General features: G+C 36.9%; 2 protein-coding genes across 2 annotated transcripts in view; one reads left to right on the top strand and one right to left on the bottom strand.

The window, feature by feature from the left end:
* Window positions 1-5,941, bottom strand: part of LOC138056444 (E3 ubiquitin-protein ligase ARIH2-like) — a 19,256-nt gene extending 13,315 nt beyond the window's left edge. Inside the window, exons 1-5 of the mRNA XM_068902232.1 lie at window positions 5,581-5,941; window positions 5,397-5,464; window positions 4,048-4,117; window positions 2,051-2,192; window positions 927-1,042 (exon numbers count right to left, since the gene is read on the bottom strand). Coding sequence (XP_068758333.1) covers window positions 927-1,042; window positions 2,051-2,192; window positions 4,048-4,117; window positions 5,397-5,464; window positions 5,581-5,808 — 624 coding nt within the window. The 5' untranslated portion in view covers window positions 5,809-5,941. The remainder of the gene's footprint in view (window positions 1-926; window positions 1,043-2,050; window positions 2,193-4,047; window positions 4,118-5,396; window positions 5,465-5,580) is intronic.
* A 61-nt stretch (window positions 5,942-6,002) lies between these two features.
* LOC138056462 (protein artemis-like) overlaps window positions 6,003-12,500 on the top strand; it is a 21,461-nt gene continuing 14,963 nt past the window's right edge. The window contains exons 1-7 of the mRNA XM_068902265.1: window positions 6,003-6,229; window positions 7,170-7,221; window positions 7,354-7,438; window positions 7,598-7,657; window positions 8,709-8,764; window positions 8,910-8,950; window positions 9,446-9,506. Coding sequence (XP_068758366.1) covers window positions 6,121-6,229; window positions 7,170-7,221; window positions 7,354-7,438; window positions 7,598-7,657; window positions 8,709-8,764; window positions 8,910-8,950; window positions 9,446-9,506 — 464 coding nt within the window. The 5' untranslated portion in view covers window positions 6,003-6,120. The remainder of the gene's footprint in view (window positions 6,230-7,169; window positions 7,222-7,353; window positions 7,439-7,597; window positions 7,658-8,708; window positions 8,765-8,909; window positions 8,951-9,445; window positions 9,507-12,500) is intronic.

Raw genomic sequence — 12,500 nt, 5'->3', positions numbered from 1 at the left:
AGAGTCTTTTTTGGTTGCTTCGTTAGGGAAAGAATAAAATTATTATAACAATAAGTTTTCAATGTTGCCATCTTTGAGAACACTACATGTACAGTAATATATGGTGTTATACATGTAAGTTAGAAATTTCCATCTTTTGTAGGGGTTTTCAGTGATTTAATCTTCAACATACCATTATACATGTACTTGAAAAGAATCACTATGCATTATTATTTGCAGAAACTGTCAAATCAAAATTCTAAGGTCTGAAGGACCTTATGTTTAATGGGGACTTAGTTTTTCAGTGAGTGATTAACCCATTGACTCCCAGGGGTTCCCATTGACGATTAAAATCGTCTAGCGTTAGACAGAGTAAAATACTAAGTCTGGCCGGTTTCGGGTTTACATTGTATTTCAGTTCAAGCTGAAAGGGGATAAAATTAATACCACCTATTTTGTTCACCAAAGACATAACTAAAATTTTAATACAATAATGTAACAGGGCGACCTTCTAAGTCTTATACATGTACATGTACAATGTACAGTTTGTCTCTTTTCAGCTTTTTTTGTTCTTCCATACATACAAGACAAGATAATATAAGAGGCTGATCAAAAGCAAAGGCAACCCAAAGGACCCTTTTTCTTTACATTGTAGCTACAACCGTAACTTACCGCTTCTACCGTAACTCATGGCAGGGGTGGGTGCTACTTTAATCCCGTCAGATGAACAACTTGTCCCCAGTAACACTGGTACTAATTTTACCCACTACGAATGGATGGAAAGCTGAGTGAACCTTGGAGTTCACCAGCTAGTATTTGAACTCGGAGAGCTGAAATGCAGTCCGCCAGCGATATCCACAACACTATGCACGCTCCTCTACTGCACACACAGTGTACATGACATCTTAATGAAGGGGATATAATTTATACATTAACCAATCAGTTACCTTAACTTCGTCATTAAAAAGAAATTGCCTATATTTTTCTCTTGCTGCCTCATTTTTCAGTACTTTGAGAGCCATTTCTTCTCCTATTAATAGACTGCAATTCATACACTCGATACCTGCAAAAATGAAACAAAAAAACCTTATTGATCCTTGCAGGAACTTTTCTCACAAGAGATTTAAACGGAGGGTTTAAATTGCAGGTGGCAGGTTGCAGGTTACGGTTGCAGGGTGTTGTTTCGCCATAATGATTATGATAATTATTATTACAACCCAAACCTTTACAAAAATGCTCACCTTAGGCTTAAACATTCTCTAAAGCACAGTGTTTACTGGCCTAATGCTAGCATTAGTAAAGGCTTGGGTTGTTTTCAGATATGGTTGAACAATGACCTGGAACCCTAATTAACCTGCAGTTACAACACCCAAGATTTAATTGCTGAAGCGGAATGCGTAATGAATCATCATTCATTACACATCATTACACAATCATTAAAAAAAACTTAATGATGCGTCACCTTGATCATCTACGGGTTGTTGTTGTTGCCATCAATGCTGACATGTATCATCATCATCATCACGACCATCATCCTTGCAGTTAATCACAAAATGGGAGGGGTATTTTGCAGAACGCTGAATACTGAATATCAAATGCTGAATGCTATAAAATGGGTATTTAAAGGCAATAACTGTACATACTGTATACGCAACAAATATAATAGCTACATGTGTAGCAGCTAACCATTTTAGAAATTTGCACCTTGGCTTATATTTACTGCAGTCAAGCACTTCCCTAATAATTTTATTGAAAGCTAACCAAATGTTCCGCGTTCTGCAAAATGCCCTGCCCATCACAAAGTAGCTTTTACATAAAAAGGAGTGGCGAATGGTAAAATATGAGACTTGCCGAGACCCTTATTTGCAAATCCAAGACCAAGACCCAAACATGCAAGACTTCACACCAAAATAAATGATAATTATAAATATGAATGATACTTTGAGACTCTTCATAAAGGCTGTTGAGATTTTGAGATTGGATGAGTGCCAAGATTTTGGAAGTACCATTCGCGACCCTTAATTGATTAAATTCTATTAAAAATATATCATGACTACCAAAAGGCACTAACCAGATGCTAAACCAATCTTTAGTTGATTGACACAGTACGACATCCAACAGTCGTTACAGAAAGTGTGTCCACAGGGTGCACTACTCATGCTGGATTTTGTGCAGCGTTGAAAACACACCGGACAGTGAAGTGATCTTGTTGTCTGTTAATTAAATGAAAACAATTAACTAAATAATAACTTGACTAATTCATTTAATATTCAAGACCACAGCAATTAAGAAGCAACTTTTAAGGTGGTACGGCTGTATGTATATGTACGTGTAGCTATATGAAGAATAGGCATCCACGCAAAAAATTATCTTTGCACCACAATTTTATTAAGTTAAACAGAACTGAATGATATATCATTTTAAATTAATTAAAGTCAAAAGATTATATTTTCTGGATTTCAAGCCTATTCATTGAAATTTTTGTTTGAGTTTTAGTTTTTAGGCCATGATCAAAAGAGTGCGGGTTTTGCTGCAAAAGTTCCAACACTTTAGTGTTAATGCAAACAAGCATGCTATTAATTGGATTATCATTTTAAAGTCAAAAGATTATTATTTTCTGGATTTCTAGCTTATTCATTGAAATTTTTGTTTGAGTTTGAGTTTTCCGGCCACGATCAAAAGAGTGCTTGTTTGGCTGCAAAAGTTCCAGCACCTTGGCGTCAACGCATTAATTGGATATTAGTTCTAGTTAACAATATTGTTCTAAAAACTGTGTGAGTGATGGAAAATCAGTCTAACTTTATTTGGAAGACAAATTCAAAAATCCCCTAGCGGTTTTTAGATCTACATGAAGATCTATGTTCTAATTTCAGGTTAACTACCAGAAGGGGTTGGGGTTAGGGTTAGGGTTAACACCTGGGCAAAAGTATGGGGCGTGCTCCCCCAGGAATTTTGAAATTCTTAAGTTGCAGAGATGTGTTTTCCTGAATTCTGAAGCCCAAAGCGATGTTCTTCAACCACAAAAAATCACACCTTCTTTAGACAATTTAATGATTTGATATCAATATCAACATTGAAGAAAATTAACTCATTAACATGAAACAAAATAGTGCACTCGTGAACATAGTGGCCTTTCCTCAGGTGGAGGAAATTCGGATTGCAAAGAAAACAATAATAATTATTGGTGATCGACTGCGATCTTTTCTGATGCCACAGCAAAACATGCAACACTGGGACATTTCAGGTGGTCTTTTATGGAGTGCGATTCTCTTCATGATTGTGTTACAGTGTGGAAATTCGTTCTGAATTGAACACAGTGTATGAAATTGCAACATTTTTACAACAGAACACAGATCAAGAAAAGGACAATACAGCGTATTTTGTAAATCAATCTTTGTATTAATAAAACCCAGTTCCACTGAGATGTTGAAAGCAACTGGGCAAAGTCATGTCCACAGCTTGTCAGTTTGCCCAGTACCCAGCCCTTAATGAAACCCCTGCCAGAATAGTCACATGCCTCCCCCAGACTCTAGATAAAGGGGCTGTTATGCTCCCCCTTGATACAGTGTACTTCGGTTCCTCTACTCAAATGAGTCACCAACATTTCAACACACTGAAACAAACTTAAGTGTCTTCTCAGTGGTTTTTGTGAAGAACAATCATAAGCGTCTCTACTTGGTGCATTCATGTTATCACGAGGAGTGAGCAGGTGCCATAAGGTTCAAATAGTCAATTTTTGGTGCACATTGTCATTCTTGTCTTGACCTGCAGAATGTGACCTGTGTTTTACACCCTGAAGTCTAAAACTATCAGGGAAAACAATAAATTGCTTCATTCACACTGTGTTTGTTAAACAATTACCGGAAATGAATTTGGATGCCTTCAGTATATGCAGTATTAAAAAATTATTGTTAGATCTTACATGTACATGTCATCACCTGGCTGCAGTCCAGTTTGAACTGGAAATCAACCACAGTATAGGCTGCAGTAAATGAAGCTGTAACTTAGTAGTTTTCATTAAATTAATGTGATTGCACATTAAGAATTTTAGCCGCTACCAATACTTACAGCTTGGGGAATAGATTTTTCTGGGATTATCCTTCCTTCTATAAGCATTCCAACTGGATCTATTCTATGCCTATAAAATAAAACCATAAATAAATCAATAATAATAATAATATGGTAATTGTTCCATTATCAAGGAAAACTGTAAACAGATCATACAAATTACAGCATTTAAAGCAATTTTTGGAAAATTAACCTACTAGGGTGCGCTGATTATGAATCAAATCACTTTTGCATGAATGCAGTCCGATTGCACGTTAAGATTATTTTGGCTTTAAGGCTCTCATAAAAAGCATTTCCTACATAATTACCGGTATATGTATGTAAAATATCCACGTGTGTAACCTACATAACCCACATTGCATAGGTCACATTGAACAACACACTGCACACTGTTTGTAGGTTTCAATGTGACCTGTGCAATGTGGGTTATGTAGGTTACACATACGAACATCATTCTACATAATCAGGCTTTTCAAAACCCATATACAATGTAACAAAATAAGAAACTAAAACGTCAAGTTTAAAATAAAATAAAAACGATAAACTAATAACTACTATACCACAGCCATCAGTTGGGCTTCGCTGGCAAGCTTAATAACCCATTCACCCTTGGGATTGCGACTTAATAGATTTTACTCCGTCTAACGCAATATGGGGGGTTGTTCATATCAAGAGGCAACCTAGAGCTGTAGACACCCACTAAAAAACTATTGATAAGAACCATTGACTCCTGGAATTGACACTCGATTGATTTTTCAACACAAGAAGATAAATTTCTTATCTCCAAGCCGCCATGTAAGATTTTATTTATTATATAAACACTAATGAAATATTTCATGAAAGGCATCGAAAGGCATGATTATAATATGTAACCATAGCAACAGTGATCTTTTCACGTGTGAAGACATCATGTTTTTGCATGAAAGTTCACTTGGTATTTCATCGGTGTTTATATAATAATTAACTTTGCTTAAACTCTTCCATCTCATGCAAAGATAAACACTGAACTATAATATATATCCTCATCCCACTCACTGACAGGTGATATTCTTACAAAGACAAAGCACAGAGTTGTCAAATGCCTAGGGGTATTCCCAAGGGAAGTTGGGGGGGGGGATGTTGAAATTTATTAGATTTTTTGTTATGCAGTGTTTATTGTTTTAGCTCTTTTGTTTTCTTTGAACGTCATACGTGACTTTCACAAGTTATCACATCGAAGATTAGCTGTGTTAATACTATTTCCTCAATCGACTATCAATTATTCATCGACAATTATCCTTACATGCAAATAGTATTGTTAACTTGTCAAATTAAAATACGAATTCAAAAGGGAATTTCCATCTTCCAACCTTTCCAAGATCTTTTCCGTGTTCCAGTCGTGTTGTATTAACAAAATTCTAGCCACAGATTCCGTCACCTTTGGAAGCAATAATTTCAATCTCTTCTGAGACACAGAATCAAAATTTATCAACTTACATGTATAAAGTCCAGTACTAGTGTTTACATTTAAGCTCAGTAACATGGAATTCAAACCTTGATATCTTGGCACATCTTAGCCACTATGGAGTCAAACATTTTCTGCGCTTCGTTCGGGTCTATGATCACAAATTCGAAACTCTCCGGGTCTTCTTCTTTGTCCGAAGACAACCCTTCATCGTCATAAACATTCGTATAGTAATCATCTTCACCATCGTCGTCTTCATCATATTCGCTCGATTCTGCGTCCATGGAGTCCTGTGACTCCAGATCGGTCGTAGACATACTAAACTGTCCTCTACTTATACAAACAACTATGATACTTCAACAATGGGACAGCACGAAACAAGGAAATACCACATACACAAGAACATTCCTTGCTATAAACTGGACCGCAAGACCAACGATTTGTAGGAATGATGTCAAGTTTCCGAAAATGGGCATGATGACTAAATATGGTAATCATAAGACTGGGCACCACATTTGAGAGAAAGGCCGCCATATTTGATTTCGTTCAGTTTCTGTTTTTTTTTTTACGGCAAAATGACATGACATTTTGATGTTTTCCTGCTGTGAGGACTACGAAGGGAACAAAAGATGAGTTCTTTTACCGGAAAGTTTAGAGAATATCCCCTGATTTCGGCGGATAACTTTGAGAAAGAGAATCTCGATAGCTTGGCGTTTTTTCTTTCGCATTGCCACAAAGGTAGGCACCTTTACACAATGTAAGCTTTTACACAATCAATGAATAGTGATATGCAATAGGACTTCCTCTACATATCACTATTTTGACAAGACTTCGATGGCTTTATGATAAAATAGTATTTGTTTTCGTATTGAAGTTTAACCTCGCTTAATTCTGCGTTGCAAGAATACAATAGTGGCCGGGTATTTCGTATAGCGCTGATCATGCATGATCAACAGTGTTTATGCACATATCAATGTTAAGCCCCAGGCAGGGGGGGGGGGGGGGTCGGGCTAACCACGGGTCGGGCTAATCCCTGTCCCCAGTGTAGGGATTTTGATCGTGTGTGACGTCCCCATGCTAGCCATTTTTATTGTACAAAGGACATTTTAACACCTTCACTTGCCGCCAGGTGGACATTTTGACCGATTATTTTGTCCCAGGGGTGGGGAATTTGAATTTTTTTAAAATGAAAATGTCAAAATAGAATTAGAATTTTGTAACAGCCATCGCTGTGCAATAATTTTTCAACTGATTGACAACTGATCTACTTGATGAGGAAAATTTTAAAGCTGTCATACTTACGGGTGACAGCCGCAATAGGTGTTACGGGTTATGGGTTCAATTGAGAACCTGATTATTTAGCTGTATTGGACAACCCTCATGGCATTCTGCACCAGTTCTAGGAAATGCAAATTAATAACTGTTTCATGTATCTTGTGAAACTTGCAATACATGTAGCTACTGAGTGTTGTTTGGAGTACAGGCTGGTGAATCTGATTGCAAAGTGAAAATTTTTTTGAATAACGTTATTGTTATGTTGAGCACACTGATTAGCAACATCACATACCAAATGGTTTCAAAAAAAAAAACTCATAATTACATGTACTGTACAGTTACACTTGTACTTCTGCCTTGTTTTTGCTCACTTAATAACAAGTTACAGTATTATTCTATGCAGATCATATGTCTGGGCTAGATTCAAAAGCATTTCATGGAAGACTTATTGGAAGGTATTACAACGATAGTTTTAAGAAATACTGTACAGTACTACATGTATGTGCAGACTTCTACATTTTTTTAAAAGGATGTTTATGTAATTCATCTGGTCTCTTTTCAGTTTGGTTTTCTTTTTCTGTTACCAGCAAAACTGTGTTTGTGTACTGCTCAGAGACAACTGAAAATCTCTTGATGTGTAACCCTGAATATGTTCATCTAAAGGAGCACATTGTGAGTGGATTTCCATGTCTAAGATTAATTAATTTTTAAGATCAGGACTGAAATGAGCTGCCAACACTAATACAGCAAGTGGTTGTAGACTGACTGAAAGAGAAAGAAATAATTATTTGCCAGTTTGGTTAACTGTCTGCTTGTTATTTTATACCACAGCGTAGCATACCATTGGAGCAACAAACAATGATTCCTCTTTTTGACGAGAACACTGCAGAGGTGAACAACAGTTTAAGTATTTAATAATAATAATATTATTATTATTATTATTATTAAATTATTATTATGATAATTATTATAGAGTACTATGTAGTTTTAGGACTGGACAAGACAACAACAATATTATTATTATTCAGCTTCAGGTCAAAGCATACCGGCCTAGCCCCGAATATTTTCACGTCCTGCCCTACCTACGAAACTCAGTCAAGAAGAATACCTATCTTTCTCTTTCTTTCCCTTCTTCTTGCTTTTTTTCCAATCCAGCATTTTGCAGGGCTGTACGGCTTTTTCGAGTCCCTGCTCTGATCTTACCATCTTACATTGCCCTGGTACATGTACAGTACATGTTTTTTAAAATGATATTATTTTTCCAATAGAAGTGTGCAGCAGTCCATACAAAAGTCATATAATACCATTTTTTCAATGTAGTTTCAATAAAAGATTAGAATAATGAAAAAAAAGAACCAATTCCTAGAATATACATGTATGGACCTTAGAAATATTAGAATAGTATTAACATGTTCGTGTTTGAAAAATGGTACAGCATGCAAAGAAAGTCATGGGGCTGGTGGTTTTTGCTATCGGGCTAGTGGATTCTGATCTTTACTAGCCTGATATCATAGGCAAGTGGATAGAATTACTGTATAGTAAGCTTTGCACTTAAATTTGACTGCACTTGAAAGCAGTTTAATACTTTATGGAATACTTACCAAGCATTGCATTACATTTTACATTGTACGTCCCATGTTCTGTGCTGGCATGTCTTGGCCATACAATCTTCAATTAATGCATTACTTTATTGTCACTTGTCATTGTTTCTAATAAATTATAATTTGAATTCATAAATACTGTACGTGTATATGAAATTAATCACACTCTTTGAATTCTTCCGGGCTTACTCAATAGTTTATGCTAGCTAATTAGCTTGCCCAGAGGGCAAGCTGCCTAAATTACATGTACTTTCTTTGCACCCTGGTGGTAGACAATTTAATTTTTTTGACTGGTATTGAATAATGCATGTCTTATTTGTCTTGTTTTGATCTAACTACAGGAAAGCTCTATCTGTGTAACTTTGCTTCCTGCTGGGCATTGTGTGGGTTCTGTTATGTAAGTACCGTCTAAATACTTGCCGTCATTCTGAGGCCCTTAACACCGCATGCTCTGAGCTAAATTAAATGATGTGATTTTCCTGTTATGGCATGGGTGTACTTGCAAAAGAATCAGAGTGCAGTTTTTGTTTTTGCATCAATAGGTTCTTATTTGAAGGCCAGCATGGGAATATCCTTTACACAGGTATCTGTTACTTGATAATTATCTTATAGTATACTATAATTATTACAGTCTGTTTCAAGTTGTGAAACTTAGCGTGGTTGCCAAAAGGACAGAGTAACGTTACGGGTACTTAAGTTAAACATGATAACAAAAACCCTGAAATCCTACTGCCATAAATTAAGGTAATAATGATTTGGGTAGCTTTCTGCACACAGAAGCAGGTGTGTGAGCTGTCACAAGTTTCTCAAAAGAATATCCCTAAATACGAAGTTTCTCTTTTTTCTACTTTTAAAAAAGCTACTGGATGGTTGCACTTTATGTCTAATCCGAACGTTCCGTTTTGTTCCATTGTGCAAATACGCCAAAATGTCCATTAGGAACTCTTACATATTAAACCACTTCAAAATTTAAACAGGCACTGTCTACACTTCACATCTTGCTTCTGCCATCAAGGGTATTATGAGTGCCTAATACTGATGTAGATTTCAATATTGTATCTGGTTCTGCCTTTGGTAGGTGATTTTCGATTGTCAAAAGGAGACGTTAAGAGAATACCATTCTTCCACGCAAACGGCAGGTTCGTATTGTGTATTTTCATGCATGTGGTAGTTGTGATTGATAGTTCTAGCATCTGCTTTGGTTGGACGGTGCATAAGAGACAACAGCTTTTCAGAAAGCAGGTAGAATTCTGAATTCTTCAAACCTTCCATATTTTAGCCTTTTTCAGATATAATGAAAAATATGTATAAATGAAATTAATATTATTAATAGTTAATGTTATTAATTTCACTTATACATAATATTTTTATATTAATATTAATAATATTATATTAATATTATAAATTTACATTAATATAACTGTTTATTAATTAAATGATGTTAATACACTGTATATATCAAATATATTTACATGTATTTATATGTATTTATATTCATCTTTATTTTTCCAAAAGAGTAATTTCACATGTAGTAATCATAGCAGACACTGCAGCTGCCGTTGCAGCGAAGTGAGTTTTTTGTCGATGTAAAGAGCTCATTTACTTGAAAGCGTTTTTGTGTCATGGTTAAAGTATTAAAGATTCTATGATATCAAGTAAAGGGTCTGCGGAAAACTAAGACCTGGAAAACGAAGAGCGAAGACCAAAGACCCGGAAAACGAAGAGCGAAGACCAAAGACTTCGGGTCGACCCGGCAAACGAAGATCGAAGAACAAAGACTTCGGGTCGACCCGGCAAACGAAGAGCGAAGAACAAAGACTTCGGGTCGACCCGGCAAACGAAGAGCGAAGAACAAAGACTTCGGGTCGACCCGGCAAACGAAGAGCGAAGAACAAAGACACCCGGAAAACGAAGAGCGTTTTCCAGGTATTTGGTCTTCGGTCTTTGATCTTCGTTTTCCGCACACCCATTAAGTGAAGCCAGTTACTTGCAGAGATTTTCATAATTCTACGGAATCTCGCCAAACGCCGAACCGCCTTGCGGCTATCGTACTCAGTTTGAAAAGTAGAACAGACAGAAAACGCTGATTGTTCCGTCTTTTAAGAGTAAGCATTCAAGAAAGGTCACGCTCTACAAGTATTAATTAACGCATCTTCCATTTGTTGGCTGATTTCTCGGAATTTGGGGATCCGTAACCTTCAATCCCTTTCGTATCAGTTTGACAATCGTCAGCCATTGTGCTACCAACCGTAGTATTCGATGAACCAGGCTTACGCAGTACATTTGGGATGGTTTCGGCTCAACTATTAGCTTTCTTCGGCTTAGCTTTGCAAGTTTTATTGATGGAAGCCAAAACGCAATTTGCACCGTGTTTCGCGGCCTAAAGCCAGTTCGCCCGAACTCAGTGAGAACTCGTTCGCCCGATACGTAATAGTTTAATAATAATAGTTTATTACTTATTAGGCGCAAATTAACATCTGAATATGATCAAATGCGCCTTACAACTAAAACTACTCCTAATAATTACAATAAAATATAATTAAGAATACTTGAAATTAATAACTTTAAAAGTAGTCAATCTAACAATAACAGGCAAAAGCCTTCCTAAATAAATAAGTCTTTATAGTTCGTTTAAAAACCAAAAAGTCATCGATGTCTCTAACACTCGCAGGCAGGCTGTTCCACAATACAGGGGCAGCTGTTTGGAATGATCTGTCTCCCAGAGTTTTCTTTGTTTTCTTTATGGGCAACTGTAATAGTAGTTCTTTAGAAGAACGAAGCTGGTACTTACATTTATCCTTTAATCGAACCAGATTACAGATATAGGACGGCGCCAGTTGATAAATTGCTTTAAACGTCAAAACTAATATTTTGAACTCGATACGGTAAGTAACGGGTAGCCAGTGCAAAGAAAATAAGACGGGTGTAATATGATTAAACCTCGGAGTTGAACATACGAGCCGGGCAGCACTATTTTGGATGCGTTGTAACTTACTTATGTGTATCGCGGGACCTGTAGAAAGAAGACTATTACAATAGTCTAAGCGGCCAATAACAATGGAGTGAACAAGCGTATGTGCGGCATCGATGGTGAGGTACTTTCTGATCCGCCTTATATTGTAAATATGAAAAGACGCAGCTTTACATATCTTATTAATGTGTGGAATCATACTCAGGTTCTGGTCAAACCATGATCCTAAGTTCCTAACTGAAGTTACGGGAACTATACTGCTCTCACCAACGGTAAGACCATCAATGTTCACTTTAGTCAGTTGCTTTCTGGTGCCTATAATCATGAACTCCGTCTTACTATCATTCATGCGTAGTTTGTCCTTGATCATCCACGATCGTATAGCCTGTATGCACTGCTCCATTGCTTCAACTGCGTCATTTTGCGAACAAGCCAAGTCAGGATTGAATGAAAGATACAGCTGAGTATCATCTGCGTATGCGTGCGATTGTGGTAGATAATTCTTAATAACCTCAAAAAGCTTACTGGCATAGATAGTAAATAGCAATGGCCCTAAGCATGATCCTTGAGGAACACCACATTGCAATTTGAAATTCTCCGATAATTTTTGGTCAAAAGACACGCGCTGAGATCTATTGAGAAGGTAGGATGCAAACCACTGCAATGCTGATCCCCTGACTCCAAAGCTCGTACTGAGGCGATTCAATAACACTCCATGGTCAACTGTGTCGAACGCTGCACTCAAATCCAGCATCACAAGAAGAGTCACTCGTTGAGAATCCAAGTTCATTAGGATGTCATTTTGCACTTTTAAAAGTGCAGTCTCAGTGCTGTGACACTTTCGATACGCTGACTGGAATGGAGGATATAAGCCATGTGATGTCAAATGCGCATGCGTTTGATCGAAGACGGCACGTTCCGTTAAGGTGGCTGGGACCAGTTTCACAACTTTTAAGGACCTTTTAATTAGAAGGGTTGTCACTACAAAACTGTATCACGTAAAAGATATGTTATGGTACCATATCAAACACCAATTATTACTTAACAAAATGCTCTCACTATTTTGACGTAATAGGTTACCATGGCAACATGAAAGCTCTTCAAAAACACCCTATATTTCGTCTTTACTTGCTTATATCTTAATAATGAACTCGGTGACCCC

The sequence above is a fragment of the Montipora capricornis genome, chromosome 7 (genome assembly GCF_036669925.1).
Source record: "Montipora capricornis isolate CH-2021 chromosome 7, ASM3666992v2, whole genome shotgun sequence".
Lineage (NCBI taxonomy): Eukaryota > Metazoa > Cnidaria > Anthozoa > Scleractinia > Acroporidae > Montipora > Montipora capricornis.
The sequence above is the reverse complement of the archived record's forward strand: the minus strand, read 5'-3'. Positions and strand labels throughout refer to the sequence as shown.